The 16,211-nt window shown below is 47.1% G+C and overlaps 1 protein-coding gene across 2 annotated transcripts; it reads left to right on the top strand.

Moving 5' to 3' along the window:
• Positions 1-875: 875 nt before the first annotated feature.
• On the top strand, positions 876-15,399 carry ZNF622 (zinc finger protein 622). Of its 2 annotated transcripts, XM_036847242.1 has the most exons (6): positions 879-1,632; positions 2,308-2,577; positions 2,794-2,956; positions 6,442-6,554; positions 13,466-13,609; positions 15,120-15,399. In XM_036847242.1, exons 1-6 carry the CDS (start codon positions 1,023-1,025, stop codon positions 15,245-15,247), a joined length of 1,428 nt encoding a protein of 475 aa, XP_036703137.1. In that variant the 5' UTR covers positions 879-1,022; the 3' UTR covers positions 15,248-15,399. The 2 variants fall into 2 exon arrangements, with proteins under 2 accessions (XP_036703138.1, XP_036703137.1); XM_036847243.1 differs by lacking the exon at positions 13,466-13,609 and having other exon boundaries at positions 876-1,632.
• Positions 15,400-16,211: the final 812 nt, after the last annotated feature.

Here is a 16,211-nt window from a genome sequence, read left to right as displayed (position 1 = left end):
GATTACATGTTGAAATGATAATATTTTGGATAGACTGGCTTAAATAAAATATGGCCATCTTACCTCTCTCTTTCCGCTTTAATGAAAACGTGGCTACTATTAGATTTAAGAGGACCTACTTGTCTGGGATTCTATTTCTACTGGGCAGAGGCTGGGCTGGGCTGGGTTCTGCGCTCCGAGGTGCAAACTATCCATCCAGGAGTTTCCCCTGCGCCCCTCCCGCCCCAGTAAGGCCGAGGCTCTGGCCGGGAGTCTCCGGTTTTCCTGTGAGTTCCCTCAGCCTCTAACCCGAGTCTCCGGTCCGACACCCGGGCTGACCAGCATCCCTGGCTTTCGTGACACCCACTCCCCGGGCTGCAGGGGTGCAGGGCGCGGACCTCAAGAGAATCCAGACGGTCGGGTGGTCGCACGCATCAGTCTTCCCGGCTCCCCAATCCTCCGTCCCGCCCCGCTCGGTGGTCGCCTTCCCAGCACCACGCCTCACAGCACAGCCAAAAAGGACAGTAACCTGCGGGGACGAGGCCTGTCGATCACACCCAGCTCAGGGCAACACCCACCTCGGTCGACTCAATGAACACCTATTACTTCTGATCAACCCAGCTCACGCGATTCCACCGATCACACACCTCGCGGAGACGGAAGCAACAATCACCTCAGGCCCATCCAATCACCACTCGTCTCAGGCTCATCCAATCACCACCCGTCTCAGGCCCATCCAATCACAACCCTCCTTACGCCAACCCAATCAACACCCACCTCAGGCCGACTGGGCGGGACCGGATCCCTCCCGGCCTTCCCCCACTTTCCCGGGGCCTCTGGCCTCTCAGCGGCGGGGGCGTGGCTACAGGTCGGGAGGCGGGACTTCCTGTCCGGCCGGGAATAATTCGATCCAGTCCGGAAGTCAGCTCGCAGTGTGGTTCTTCGTGGGCCTTGAGGCCTACGGTCTGGGTGTCTGGTGGGGTTAGGGCACTCAGTGGTCGCTAGACTGCTGCTTCGGTTCGCCTCTTATTTCCCGGCTGGCGATGGCGACCTACACCTGCAACACCTGCCGGGCGCTGTTGGACGACACGGAGGCGCAGCGGGCCCACTACAAGACGGACTGGCACCGCTACAACCTGAGGCGCAAAGTGGCCGGCATGGCCCCGGTCGGCGCCGAGGGCTTCCAGGAGCGGGTGCGGGCGCAGCGGGCCCTGGCGGAGCCGGAGAGCAAGGGCGCGGCCACCTACTGCAGCGTCTGCAGTAAGAAGTTTGCCTCCTTCAAGGCCTACGAAAACCATCTGAGGTCCCGGCGGCACGTGGAGCTGGAGAAGCAGGCGGTGAGTCGGCAAGTGGCGATCCTGAATGAGAAGAACTTGGAGAAAGGGCTGGGCGTGGACAGTGTGGACAAGGATGCGGTGAACGCGGCCATCCAGCAGGTCATCAAGGCTCAGCCGTCCACGTCTCCCAAGGAGGCGGCCCCAGCGCCCGAGGCGGAGTCCCGGAGTCCCGTGACCGTGGCCGCTGGAGGACGTGGGACTCAGCAGCGAGACCCGGCCGAGAAACCTCCCCGGCTGCAGTGGTTTGAACAGCAGGCGAAGAAGTTGGCCGAACGGGACGGGGAGGAGGAGAGTGAGGAGGACCTGGATGCAGATGGTGGGGGCCTGTCTGGGGGGCGGGGCGGGGCGGGGGACGGGGCTGGTCCTCAAGCTTCCAGTTTATCTTTGAGGTTGGAGGGGGGAGATGTCCGTTTTCAGGTGAAGGTGATGCGTGAGGCTGTTTCCTTGGTTTCTGAAGTGGCTGGTGTGGCCAGCACCCCCACAGGGCGTTTTGTGTGTTTAGTTCGCTGCTGTCGATTCAGGGACTGAAACCTTAACGGGGGGTGGGGGGAATAGTTACTTGGTAAATATTTGTAGAATGAAGGGATGCCTTCTCTGTTGAAGAAGGAGACTGTTAACATATGCAAAAGGAGAACATAGTGCCCTCACACCATGTGCTGCAGAATGTTTAATTCCATTGGGTTTCTGGTCGTGATGGCTTTGCTCTGAGTTTGAGGTGCTCAGAATCAGCTAGCTAACTTGCAGTGTGAGGCTGGAGCCAGCAACCTAGGCTTCTTGACTTAATGAGCTATTTTCCCCTCATCCCACTGACGCTGATTGCATGCGTTCATATGTGCATAGGAAAGGAGCACGTGCTTCCTTCAAGGGGTTTACTGTGCGCTGAAAAAGAAAGATGAAGGCATTCCTTAGCCATGCCGACCGGTGTGTGGTGGGCGACTGGCTGACTTTGAGATCTTCAGCTAACTTTGTGTTTCACATCTCTGGCTGGCAGACTGGGAGGATATCGATTCTGATGAGGAACTGGAATGTGAGGATGCTGAGGCCACGGAGGAGGAGGAGGAGGAGGAGGAGGAGGAGGCAGAGGAGGAAGCGGCTGGAGGCAGCACCCCACTTGGTGCCATCCCCGTCACGGACTGCTTATTTTGTCCCCATCATTCGAGCTCCCTCACGAAGAATGTGGCTCATATGACTAAAGTCCACAGCTTCTTCATTCCTGATGTAGAGTATCTTTCAGATCTTAAGGGACTGATTAAATATTTGGGTAAGTTCAGTCGTTTTTTCCTTTTTAATGACAAAATACCACATTATTGGGGGGCGTTAGTTTGGGGCTTCTCCTCAGTCTTGGATTGAATGACCGGCCGATTCTGTGAAAATCAGAAACCTGATGGCTGTTTTTTGAATTGTGGGCATAGACAGTGAGCTCTAATCTGGCTGCAAAAAGCTGCTTTCATATTTTTTTCTCAACTTATTTTTCCAGGAGAGAAGGTTGGTGTGGGGAAGGTTTGCTTGTGGTGCAACGAGAGGGGGAAGTCGTTCTACTCCACGGACGCTGTGCAGGCTCACATGAATGACAGGAGTCACTGCAAGCTCTTCACAGATGGCGATGCTCTTTTGGAATTTGCAGACTTCTATGATTTTAGGTAAGTCTGGTTTGTAATACCGAGCGAAGCCAGCTGATCACATTTGCATTGGATCTGCATGTGCCCCTACCTGATAACTGTCTGCGTCTGGCTCTGTCCAGTGTCGTATTCTTCATACCTCGTAGCACACTTTTTTAGGAGGTAGTTATTTCCTCTCATTCTGTAGATGAGAAACTGAGTATCACAGAGTTAAACACACATATCTGACCAAGAGAAGATCTCAGGCCCAAACTGTCAGTTTGTGTGGTTTGAAAACTTGTTATTGCTTGTTGTGGTTTCCATGGTCAGAAGTTCAGTGTTGCCAGTTACCTCAGGGACAGAGGCAGGGAAGTTAGGCTTCACACCTTGGTTTCCCTGAGAGCCCTTGAATCACAGGCTGTCTCCTAAGGGGCTTGAGCTGGTGGCTGCGCCAGACCTGCCCCAGTCACTTGTTGGTGAAATTATTCCACCTTTACCTAGAATCTTGACTATTCCATACATCCTGCAACGAATCCATGCTAGGAATTCTGGAACAGCTGGTTCTTGGTGTCAGTGTGCCTGTGACCTAGCACAGGTGTGCTCTGCGAGCAGGTGTTTATAATGACCATGCCAGGTGTGCCAAGTCCACCTAATACAGGTGTTCAGGAAAGTCCTGGTCTTTTAAGTTGTCCTTTTGCTTTTTCCTCCTGACTTCTCATTTCTCACTTGTCCTGACAGAGAGTTTTTCATTATAGCCACTTTGGTGGCTCTGTAGGGGTATCCATTGTGGTTTTAATTTGCATTTCCCTGATGAGGACTGATGTAGTTAAGAACCCTTTGCATACTGATTGGCCAGCTAGCTCATTTCTTGTGAAGTGTCTGATCAAGTCTTTTGTTTTTCTATTGGGTTATCTGCCTTACTATTCACATTTTAGTGTGCATTTCTCAAATTATTTTTTATGTGTATTTGTGAATATTTCTAGAAACACAGTATGATAAATACTAGGGGTGCTCACATGACTCTGTTATTAAAAATTGATCTAAAAATTTAAATATTGAAGTTTTCAGTTGCACAGCTTACATTTCAAAGCACATGTGACTGGTAGCAACATAGTTGAACCCAGAAAGAAAATTTCAACCTTATAGAGTTCTACTGGCCTAGAGTTCTCTTCTAAAACATGTTTTTCTAATTGTTAAGTTACCAAGAGCCGCATCCCCAGTCTCCATTCTCTTCCTCTTACTTTCTGGTTTGCAACCTTCCTAAAGAGAATCAAATACTAGGGGAAGGAATTCAGTTATAGGCCATTTGCTCACTCTTTAAAAACCAATTTTAGGTTCACAGCAAAACTGAGCGGAAGGTGCAGCGATTTCTTATAGACTCCTCACCACACAGGTGCACAGCCTCCCTCGTTATCAGCGTCCCCCAGGGGTACATTTGTTACAGTTGGTGAACCTATATTGACCCGTCAATTATTACTCAAAGTCCGTAGTTTAGGGTTCGCTTTTGGTGTTGTCCAGGCTATGAGTTTGGACAAATGTACATATAATGACATGTATCCGCCATTAAAGTATCATACAGAGTAGTTTCCCTGACCTACAAATCCTCTGTGTTCTCTGCCGTTCATCACTCTCCTCCACCCCAACCCCTGGCATCTTCAATGTCACCATAGATTTTCCAAAACATAGTATAGTTAGAATCATACGGTATGTAGCCTTTTCAGACTGGCTTCTTTCACTTAGTAATGTGCATATAAGGTTCCTCCATGTCTGCTGGTTTGATAGCTCATTTCTTTTTGGTTAATTCCAAAAATATTCCACTGTCTGGATGTACCATAGTTTATTTACTTACTGAAGTACATCTTGGTTGTTTCCATGTTTTAGCAGTTGTGAATCAAACTGCTGTAAACCTCCATTTGTAGGTTTTTGTGTGGACATAAGTTTCAGCTCCTTTGGGTGAATACCAAGCAGCACAATTGCTGGATCCTATGGTAAGAGTATGTTCAGTTTTGCCAGAACCTTCCAAACTGTCTTCCACAGTGGTCGTACCCTTTGGCATTCCCAGTATCACTGAGTGAGAGTTCCTATTGATTCACAGCTTCACCAGCATTTGGTCTTGTCAGTGTTCTGGATTTTGGCCATTCTGATAGGTGTGTGGTAGTGTCTCACTGTTTTAATTTGCATTTCCCTGATGACATATGAAGTGGAGCATCTCTTTACATGCTTGTCTGCCATGTGTATATCTTCTTGGTGAGGAATCTATTAAGGTCTTTGGCTCATTTTTTTTTTTTTTTTTTTTAAATTTTATTTATTTATTTATGGCTGTGTTGGGTCTTCGTTTCTGTGCGAGGGCTTTCTCTAGTTGTGGCAAGTGGGGGCCACTCTTCATCGCGGTGCGCGGGCCTCTCACTATCGCGGCCTCTCTTGTTGCAGAGCACAGGCTCCAGACGCGCAGGCTCAGTAGTTGTGGCTCACGGGCCCAGCTGCTCCGCGGCATGTGGGATCTTCCCAGACCAGGGCTCGAACCCGTGTCCCCTGCATTGGCAGGCAGATTCTCAACCCCTGTGCCACCAGGGAAGCCCTTTGGCTCATTTTTTAATCGGGTTGTTTATTTTCTTACTGTTGAGTTTTTTTGTGTGTTTTTTTTATTATTTATTATTTTTGGCTGCGTTGGTCTTCATTGCGCGCAGGCTTCCTCTAGTTGCGACGAGCGGGGGATACTCTGTTGTGGTGCGCGGGCTTCTCATTGCAGTGGCTTCTCTTGTTGCTGCGCATGGGCTCTAGGCGCGCGGGCTTCAGTAGTTGTGGCTCGTGGGCTCTAGAGCGCAGGCTCAGTAGTTGTGGCTCGTGGGCTCTAGAGTGCAGGCTCAGTAGTTGTGGCTCACGGGCTTAGTTGCTCTGTGGCATGTGGGATCTTCCCGGACCAGGGATCAAACCCGTGTGCCCTGCATTGGCAGGCAGATTCTTAACCACTGTGCCACCAGGGGAGCCCTTACTGTTGAATTTTAAGGGTTCTTCCTGCATTTGGATAACAGTCCTTTATCAGTTGTGTCTTCTGCAAATATTTTTCCCAAGTCTGTATCATGTATTCTAATTCTCTCGACATTGCTTTTCACAGAGCAGAAGTTTTTAATATGAATGAAGTTTATCTTATCCATTTTCTTTCATGGATTGTGCTTTTGGTGTGGTACCTAAAAAGTTGTCAGCAAACCTTAAGTCATCTAGAATTTGTCCCATGTTATCTTCTAGGAGTTTTTACGCATTTTACATTTAAGTCTGTGGTCCACTTTAAGTTCATTGGTATTTTACTACAGAAAAATTTTACTACAGAAAAATTTTACTACAGAAAAATGCTAACAAGTTGTTTTTTCCTCCAAAATCCTTCAGCTGGCAATTTCTGCATCTATTTATCCCTGTCCCCCCACCCCTTTAGGTAGCAAGTGGGTTTTTCACATTGACAAATAAAATATATGTCTTTTAGTTAAATTTGAGGTATTGGTCTGTGTATTAATGCCGTTCCATGGTTCCAGGAGTAGCTACCCGGGTCACAGGGAAGGGGAGGACGCCGACGAGACTGAGGACTCGCCCCCAGAAAGGGCCCTGGAGTACGATGACGACACCATGGAGCTGCTTCTCCCGTCCGGTGAGCGCACGCGTCCGGAACACACGGCTTCGTGCTGCCGAGATGATCGGGGAGGCGGGTTCCCGTCGCTTCCCTTCCACGCCGAGGGGAGACCCTACAGCTTCATGTGTGTGTTTGTGTTCCCCTGGACGAGGTGAACTCTGAAGGTTGCCCCGTAGCTCTGTCTTGGCTGTTTTGTTTAAATTGCATCAGTGTTTTCCTCACTTTTGTTGTGATTCATAATGCTTTAATCAGTCATTGCCTTTCTTTTCAATACACAGACCTTTTGTATTCTGTTTATTATCTGTTTTTTTGGCCCCATCCAGGTTTTTCTTGTTAAACTTGACTTTGCTCTTATTCCTTGAACTGATTCCTGTTTCCATGGCGGCTCAGACTTGCACATGTTAGTCTGGCATGGGTGGACCTGATTGACAGCGCCCAGGTTTCCTGTCCGTATTCTGGGTGTAGGGGGAGGCTTGGAGTTTGAATTCTGCCTTCTCCTTTGGGGAACAGGATTCATAATGGCAGGATTTTGTCCCAGATATGAATAGAAGAAGGATAGCCACGAATACGAGAAGTATGCAGTATTGTTTACAGTGTTATGCTGAGCTAATAGGAATGGGAACAGCTACAGAAGACGCATTTAAAAAGGACAGGGAATGGGATGATAAGATAATAAGATCCTAATAATACCTCGTATTTTCTGAGCAGTTAGCACATTCAGGCAGATATATTATTTTATCTTTACATCAAGCCTTTGAGTTAGATTCTATTATCCTTATTTGACATATGAGCCAACTGAAGCTTAGACAGGTTGAGTAATTTACCCAGGATCATGGACCTCGTCAGTGAAGCCCTTTCCCCACTCCTCTGCACTGCCTGGGAGATTTGCAGTAATGGTGGGAGCAGGAACAGCCACATTGCCAGTGGAGACGTCTGCCATGAAGAGGCCACCCTGAGGTGCTGCTCTCCACCTGGAATATCACGGCTTAGGTATAGAGAGCTCTGCTTAACCCAGAGTAATCACCTTCTAAGGCTAAGGGCAGCTTTAGACAATGACAGTGAAAGGAAGTGCAGGCAGAACCTGTCTTGAGGATGTAATTCTTCTACAGTGGTAGGAAAGCTGTAATGCAGCAGAATATTGTGGCCTATACAATACGCAGCAGCAGAACAGGCCTAAATATATCACAGAGGACCTAGTCTCATCGTCCCTTGGTGAAAATGCTAATGCAGAATCTCAGAAATAAGTTTAATGACTTCTTTTCTAAGACTATTTATTTAGCCCCTTGTTTCATTAGCTTCCCCTTCCTTAACTGGAGACTAAGATCACAGTAGACCTTGAGAAAATGAATGAAATGGTCCCTGCCAGCAGCGTCTGGCATGTAGTAGGATCACTAGGAACGTGGGCTTCATTTTGCAGCAGCTCTGCTCAACAGTGAGCATATCCTATTTTAGAAATATAGTCTATTTGAGAGAAATTTTCATCTGGACTTAAAACGTCTGAAGCTTAAAGACTCCTTAGCTATCTAGACAACACATTTGCCCAGAGCAACCGAGTTTCCTCAGGTTCGCCAAAGCCAAAACTGGGTGTCTTCTCAGGATCTGCTCTTCCTCTCCCTCATCCAGATGGTGACTAATTGCAATTCCTAAATGGCTTTTGGATGTTTTTTCTTTTTTTTTCTCCTTATCTGTGTCACCATGAAAGCTTCCTGTCTGGCCATCTCCAATCTGGTTTCCACTTGACCACCAGAAGGTTCTTTCTAAAACAAACACCAGTCTATTTTCTTTTCCCTCTGGAATTCCCAGGGGGAGCCCTTGCCTTCAGGGTCACTTTGTCACGCAGGTGTCTCGTGCTCTTCCTTTTCCTGCCCACATGCAGTTTCCCTCCTCTGGGCCTTTGCCTGTGCGCTGCCTCTGCCCTCCTCCTCCTCGTCCTCATCCTGTAGGACTCAAGTTGGCTCCCTGCTCCAGGAGGCCGTTCTGAGCTCAGCGCCTGCCCTGAGTGAGGAGAGTCGCCTCTGCTCCTGCCCAGCTGTCATGATGTGTTCCTTTGTGCCTGTTGGCTGCCTTGCCTTCTTCCCCGTTTCTGTGAGGACAAAGCTAGCGTCTTTGATCTCCGCGCAGTGCCTCAGACACACAGGAGCCACGTAAATGTCTGTTGACTGAATGACTGGCAGGTTGGAGGTGACTTTTAAAAGGAAAGCAAAGTGGCTTCCCCGGGCCTGGCACAGTGCAGGAAAAGCAGAGCAGAGGGAGCCGCTCTGGGCTGTGATGTTGCCTTGGGGGCTGAGAGTCGCATTTGCCTGCAGTCCCGGGCGGCAGATTGCTCTGCCTCTTCATCATACAGTCAAAGAAGAAAGTGCCGGGGCTTCCCTGGTGGCGCAGTGGTTGAGAATCTGCCTGCTAATGCAGGGGACACGGGTTCGAGCCCTGGTCTGGGAAGATCCCACATGCCGCGGAGCAGCTGGGCCCGTGAGCCACAACTACTGAGCATGCGCATCTGGAGCCCGTGCTCCGCAACAAGAGAGGCCGTGATAGTGAGAGGCCCGCGCACCGCGATGAAGAGTGGCCCCCGCTTGCTGCAACTAGAGAAAGCCCTCGCACAGAAACGAAGACCCAACACAGCTAAAAATAAATAAATAAATAGAGTAGCTATTAATTTAAAAAAAAAAAAGAAGAAAATGCCATGAGATTAACTTGAAGGTCCAATTTCTTGGGTTTTGAAAGCATGAATGTCCTTGCTCACAGCTACATGTCCACCTACCAAGTGATGCTGTTTTAAAGTGCTGGATGATAACCTCAGGGCCGCTCTTAAGGGAGACGGGGAAGTCGTGAGTAAGCGGCTTGGTCTTGGAGTGCTGGGCAATATTGTACTGTTAGACTCTGGAGAGGCCAGACCAGCTGCCAGGTGCTGCCTTACCTCAGCGTTCGTCACTAGCTGTGCAGTGTTTTCTGAGTGTGTGCATTTTCCTGGGGAAACGCTGTAACATCATAAAGTCACCTGTGTGGCCACACAGATTTTTAAATTTTTTTTATTATTTTATTTATTCATTTGTTTTTTTTAATTAACTTATTTTTTGGCCACGCTGAGCGGCTTGCAGGATCTTAGTTCCCCGACCAGGGATCGAACCCGCACCTCGGCAGTGAAAGCGCGGAGTCCTAAGCACTGGACCGTGAGGGAATCCCCACACACAGATTTTTTTTTTTGACTGCGCGGGTAAGTGCACTTTTTCTGGGGAAAGGCTGTAGTTTCTGTAAAGCATCTGTGACCTGGAGAAGATTAAGAGCCAAGAATGGAAAAATCTAAATATACAGCATTCGCTGCCTTCCTGGGTCTTCTTCACAGAGGACCAGCTGCTGAGACCTGATAATAGAATTTGTTTAAATAGCAACAGCACATAGCATTCTTAGTGAATCAAAGCTACCAATATTCGGAAATTTCTTCCAGCTATACAGTTACATACACTTTTACCATCTCATTTTAAAAACCAGTCATGCTCTAGTCAGTCTTGGTTATAATGAGACATGACAGTTTTTCGTCCATTGGTTTGCCTCAGTACTGACTTGGGGATTTTGTAATGAACCAAGAAAATAGGAAATCTCTGAATAAACACTGTATACATGTGTAGTGATATTACAATAGTATATTCAGTCACCTGGTTATGTCTTTGAACAAATTTACCGTTCAGAAACTTCCTTGATTATGCTCATTTATATGACTGGGTCAGCGTGGATGTTAGCGTGAAGCTGACTTGAGAAGGATTCTAATGTGGAGAGCCTAGGGATACTTAATCAGCTACACTTAGCAGAGTCTGCTTTAAACTGGTTTGGAAAGCAGCGGGTAGTTGTGATTCCTTAAACCTAGTTGCTTCAGGTCAAGTAGATGATCCCAGAGGCAGTGACGTAGAGCATCCGGTAGAGGGCGCTGTGAGCATTTATTTTGAAGACTGTGGTCTGGCTCAGTTCCTTCCCTCTTTGCTCTTCAGTTCCTGTGGAGCAAGTTGGTGTGAAAACACATCCAGTTCGCTGCTGACTAGCCAGATGAATCTGTTGCTGGATCCACGAGAGGCACGTAATCAGTCTTCTTAGGAAAATTACAGTTAGAGATGTCTTCTTTTTCCCTGTCTAATGTCACCCAGTGTTAGGCTATTTGTTAAGTAGGAGTGGAAATTTTTTTAATACATTTATTTATTTATTTATTTGTTTATTTATTTATTTATTTTTGGCTGCGTTGGGTCTTCGTTGCTGCACGCCGTCTTTCTCTAGTTGTGGCGAGCAGGGGCTACTCTTTGTTGCGGTGCACTGGCCTCTTGCTGTGGTGGCTTCTCTTGTTGCGGAGCACGGGCTCTAGGTGCGCAGGCTTCAGTGGTTGTGGCACATGGGCTTAGCAGTTGTGGCGCACGGGCTCAGTTGCTCCACGGCATGTGGGATCTTCCCAGACCAGGGCTCGAACCCGTGTCCCCTGCATTGGCAGGCGGATTCTTAACCACTGTGCCACCAGGGAAGCCCTCGGTCTTTTTTTTTAATTGAAGGATAGTTGATTTACAGTTTTGTGTTAGTTTCTGGTGTACAGCAAGTGATTCTGTTTTTTTAATATATATATATATATATATATATTCTTTTTTGTATTCTTTTCCATTTTGGTTTATTACAGTATACTGAATATAGCTCCCTGTGCTATATAGTAGGACCTTGTTGTTTACTTGTTTTATATACAGTAGTTTGTATCTGCTAGTCCCAAACTCCTAATTTCTCCCTTGCCCACCTCCTTCCTTTCCCCTTTGAGAACCGTAAGTTTGTTCTCTAGGTCCGTGAGTCCGTTTCTGTTTTGTAAAGAAGTTCGCTTGTATCATGTTTTAGGTTAGGAGTGACAGTCTTGTAAGCAGTTCTTACCGTGGCGAAAGATAGATGGACCGGTTGTGGCTTCATCATAACTTGGACATTACCCATCTGTTATGATGGACAGGCGCACCGTGTTCTGGCATTGTACTTGGTGCTTAGTGTTAGGTGCTCACTGTCGTTGCCACGGGACACGAGTAACTTTAGACCCTGAATGTTCAGAGTTCTCCTGTCAGGTGTCAGAAACCTTGGCGTTGATTAATGAAACCTTTTCAAGCATGTTTTAAAAGCCAACCTTCAATAATGACGTATTTCTAAATGCTGCTTACGAATGTAAATAAATCGATTTATTAAGTACTAATGACCAGCAGCATTATCATTTAATGATTTTGAGGAAATCATCATTGCAAACTCAGAGCATCCTGACCTACGTTATAAATAGAAAGTCATAATCAGCAGTGCTGGGCTTTCCTGCTAGAGCCTCCATTTAAGAGTGAGTCCTTCTCCATCCGCTGTATCTCACTTATTTCTTGTGGTTTAGGAGCTTTGTTAACTCTTCTGCTGCCAGAACAGTCAGGTCCTGGCAAACATCTTTTCATCCATATTAGTATCCAAAGGCCACATCATCTTTGAATTGAAAGTTTCTTTTTGTCATCTCTTGCGTCTGATCACTAATCAGTCAACTGGAAGTAACCACTTTTCCATATCTGTGTAGAGAGTGAACTGTTGCCCAGGTAGCTTGCCAGGTATAGGGACTTGAAACGAAATAACCTGACAGAATTTTTTCTTGCAAGTTAAAAATCTAGATCCTAAAAGTGAATGTAGCCATCTACAATAGTTAACAGTATTCTGTTCATGGTCTTTCTGCACAAAATATTCTGAAAGAAATGATTTTATATATATAAGTGTAAAACTTCCATAGCAGGCGTACACATGGTTCTACCTGGCTGTATTTCCTTAATTCATTTTCAGTGGAAATAGCTGTTCCGTGCCTTGTGTGTATGGTGTTGTTAAATTTCTATGCGTTGATGTCTGTCTGGGAGTGTATTTGATTGCTTATGTTCTAGTTAATATTCTTGTGAAAGTATAGCCTGGGTTTAGTAAGCTCTCAGGTGATCTCATGCTGGTGGCCCAGGAGCGCTTTCCGAGAGCCAGGGCTCTGATGGAGCCTGGAGCGGGTCATCACTGAAGCCCGCCCCCTTCACTTTCACCTGCTGTGAAGCTGAGATCCAGGGGTCAGCACACTTTTCCTATAAAAGAGCAGATAGTCCAAAGAGTTCATTCCTGAAAGCGTGATTGACTGGCATGGTTGTATCAGATCCTTCTCAGTAAGTAAAACCTGGAGAGAGAATTCATCTTAGTCATCTTTTAAAATTACGGTTCACCAGGCGACTTCTGTCACGTAGAAGGCAGTCGGGCAGGGTTTCTCAGCCTCAGCACTGTGGACGTTTGGGGCAGATGATTCTTTGTCTTGGGGGCTGTCCTGTGCATTGTACGACGCTTAGCGCATCCCCGGCCCCCACCCACTAGGTGTCAGGGGCCTCCCGCTGGCTGGGACAGCCAGAAATGTCTCCAGTCATTGCCGCGTGTCCTCTGGGGGTAAAATCGCCGGTTTGAGAACCACCGCAATAGAGAATTTAAGCAAAGGAAAAGTGGATTGGTGTCTCTTCTAGACTCAGACTGTGGCTTGTAGACCTAAACATCAGGGCCATTATCTGTGCTTAATCTTTTTTCTATTAAAAAAAAAGTTAAAACTCCTTACCTCCTAGGACCCTATTATCTGTATTAGTTGAGGGCAGCTATGTGAATTTCTAGGGAAGCACATTGTAGTACAGATACTGAATTTTTCACCTGACAGTGACTTGCCATTATCTCTGTTTTTCAACGTTTCTACTCTTTGGTTTTCCTTCTTTCATTGTTTAACATGCAGCTTCATCTTTCTTCAGCAGGTTAAAGCTCTGTTTCTTCTGGCACATCCATTTTCCAGCTAGATAAAAGTGAAAATTCTGATTCAGAAAGCCTTTGCTTTTATATAGCTCTGCCTTGAAAAACTATCCAACTCAGTGCTTCAATATTGTTCTTCTGAAAAACAGGTGCCAGAGTGGGTCATCGCTCCTTGATGAGATACTACAAACAGCGGTTTGGCTTGTCACGAGCCGTGGCAGTTGCTAAGAATCAGAAGGCCGTGGGCCGGGTCCTGCAGCAGTACAGAGCCCTGGGATATACTGGCAGCGCAGGTACGTCCATGGGGGCCACAGGGACCAGCCCAGGAGCTTGCATTACACAAAGGGCCTCGGGTGAGGTGCTTCCATTCGCTCTGCCCTTGTGGGTCCTCTCTAGGGGAAACTTACCTTCTTGGCTCTGGGGGCTTCTATGACCACTTGAGACATTTATGGCAATAAGCCCAAAGCTCCATGACTGAAAAGCTTTGCATTCCCTAGCACAGTAACTATTTTAAAGCTCATATAAACCATTACCTTTTTCAGGAGGTATAGTTACAAAAATAATTGCTCAGCCATTATCAAAGGTTGAAATTCTCCTGGAGGTTATACAGAGGAATTAAATATCCTTGTGGCAATAGTTTGAGCTGTGAAGTCAAGCACGACTTACCTGATATACTTGTAGGTTCTTATACAATGAGTATGAGTAATTTAATTGATTGAAACCTCTGTTTCCTCACTGATAAAGTGGAGATGGTATTAATAGGACCTACTTGTAGAGTTGGGCAGGTTGGCTGTCCTAATGCATGTATGACGTAGTACGTGCACATAATAAAGGCCAGCTGTCAGTTCTTCCTTCTGTAATTTTTCCATAGGAAACTTAGTAACACTCAGAGAGCTAGACAAGCCACTGAAATTGTTAAGCTTTGAAGCATCATCAGTGTGAAATTATTTAAATCTATTCTGATGTGTCTGCTGAGTGAAGCTCATTATGCTTGGATCTTCAAGGGGAAAGTCAGTCTACTGAAAACAGTATAGACAGAAGGGCGAGAGCTGCCCTCTGATGGCCTGGAAAGCTTTGGCACCGGAATCCATTGTAAATGGCTCTGTGTTTATATACACGTAGGTTCCTTCACTATGGCTCCCTGTCAGCTGACTTGGTTTTTTAAAATTAATTAATTAATTAATTAATTTGTGGCTGCTTTGGGTCTTCGTTGCTGCGCGCGGGCGTTCTCTAGTTGCGTCGAGCGGAGGCTACTCTTCGTTGTGGTGTGTGGGCTTCTCTTGTTGTGGAGCACGGGCTCTAGAGTGCAGGCTCAGTAGTTGTGGCACGCGGGCTCAGTAGTTGTGACTCGCGGGCTCTAGAGCGCAGGCTCAGTAGTTGTGGTGCATGGGCTCAGTTGTTCCACGGCATGTGGGATCTTCCCGGACCAGGGATCGAACCCGTGTCCCCTGCATTGGCAGGCGGATTCTTAACCACTGCGCCACCAGGGAAGTCCCTCTGACTTGGTTTATAGCCTGCCTTTCTCTGTCCCTTTTGGTCAATGGGGCTTCACCTTTTGGGCTTATGGACCTTTCAGATGATGAAAACTAAAGAGGCTCATCCCAGAAGAATGTATATAGAGAGAAGTTCTGGTATGCAATAAACCCCCCAAGGCCCATTGGATAGAGACCCCAGGTAATAACTCTTGTTTAAATATAAGAACCCACTTACCCGAAACTAGCTTTGATCCTCTGCCAAGTTGGGTTTTCTCTGATCACAGGTCACAGACCTTTGCCTCATCTCTTATCCCCTTTCCAACCCCAGGAGCAGCTCTCGTGCGCCAGCGGGACATGCAGTATGTCCAAAGGATGAAGTCAAAATGGATGCTGAAGATGGGGATGAAGAACAACGCCACCAAGCAGATGCACTTCAGGCCCCAGGTGCTGTTCTGAGTCGGCCGGGGATTGAGCCGTCATCCGTCTCCTGCACAAGCGTCCTCCTTGCCTGGGGACCCGTGGAAGCCGGATCGGACAGCAGACCCTTTTGCTGCTACTTCTCCCTGTACTTCCTCTGTCCTGACCTGATAATAAAAGTCAGAATCATATTGGCTCTCCAGTGTAATTTTTGGACAGGGTTGAAATGTCGTGTTTTTACAAAGTGAGTGCTGTGTCAACTGGACGCAGGCCCTGCTCTTCTCCTGTGAGTTGCTTTGTTGTCTCGGCTTGAAACTGATTTAGGGCTTTCAGAATAGTGTGGGGAATTCAAGAGCGGCTTGTCTGCTCCAAACCCGGTTTAGTTTTCAGAAGAACACCTTAGCATATCATGGCGCTGGGACCTGTGTAAGGGGGCTTTGAGGCTTCTGGAGGAGCAGGGTTGAATGTCCCTCACTGGAACGTATTATGGCTCCCAAGGTGGTGACAGTTTGGGCACGTTCATTAAATCCAGGGAAAGTAAAAGGGCATGTCAGTGGCTTGTCGTCAAGGGTCTTCATTTCTAAATGTGATCCCAGAAGGAATGAGAGTGCTTCACCCTGAGACTCAGTTTCCAGTGCCGCCTTTAGAGTAGGAAGAAAATAAATGTGAAATGTGTAAATTTCATTTTAGAAACAAAAACGACCTCAGGGTTCAATCTCTCAAGAGATGCTCAGTTTAGGTGGTTTAGGGGGAAGGCCATGATATATTGGAAATGAAAGTAAACATGAAGTTCAAATCCATTGAGCTACCTTTCTGACTTTGGAAAAGTGACCTGGTCTTTGAAATCTGTAAAATGAGGTGTTTATTACCTCATAGGTTGTTGTGCGGTGAATTCAGTCAGCCACAGACCCGTCCCTCGCTCAGTCCCCAGCACAAAGTAAGTGCTTCACGTTCTCCCGGGTGGAGCAGGTGCCCCTCGGAGGAGGAGGACGTCTGGTCAGCG

This window comes from Balaenoptera musculus, chromosome 3 (genome assembly GCF_009873245.2).
Source record: "Balaenoptera musculus isolate JJ_BM4_2016_0621 chromosome 3, mBalMus1.pri.v3, whole genome shotgun sequence".
NCBI classification, from domain to species: domain Eukaryota; kingdom Metazoa; phylum Chordata; class Mammalia; order Artiodactyla; family Balaenopteridae; genus Balaenoptera; species Balaenoptera musculus.
This window is presented reverse-complemented; position numbering and strand designations above follow the sequence as displayed.

Bases quoted from the DNA above. Each gene is read 5' to 3' on its own strand.
- ZNF622 (XM_036847242.1), top strand. From the start codon at position 1,023: ATGGCGACCTACACCTGCAACACCTGCCGGGCGCTGTTGGACGACACG. The intron at 1,633-2,307 runs GTGGGGGCCTGT...TCTGGCTGGCAG, and splicing joins GGAGGACCTGGATGCAGATG to ACTGGGAGGATATCGATTCT. The intron at 13,610-15,119 runs GTACGTCCATGG...TTCCAACCCCAG, and splicing joins GGGATATACTGGCAGCGCAG to GAGCAGCTCTCGTGCGCCAG.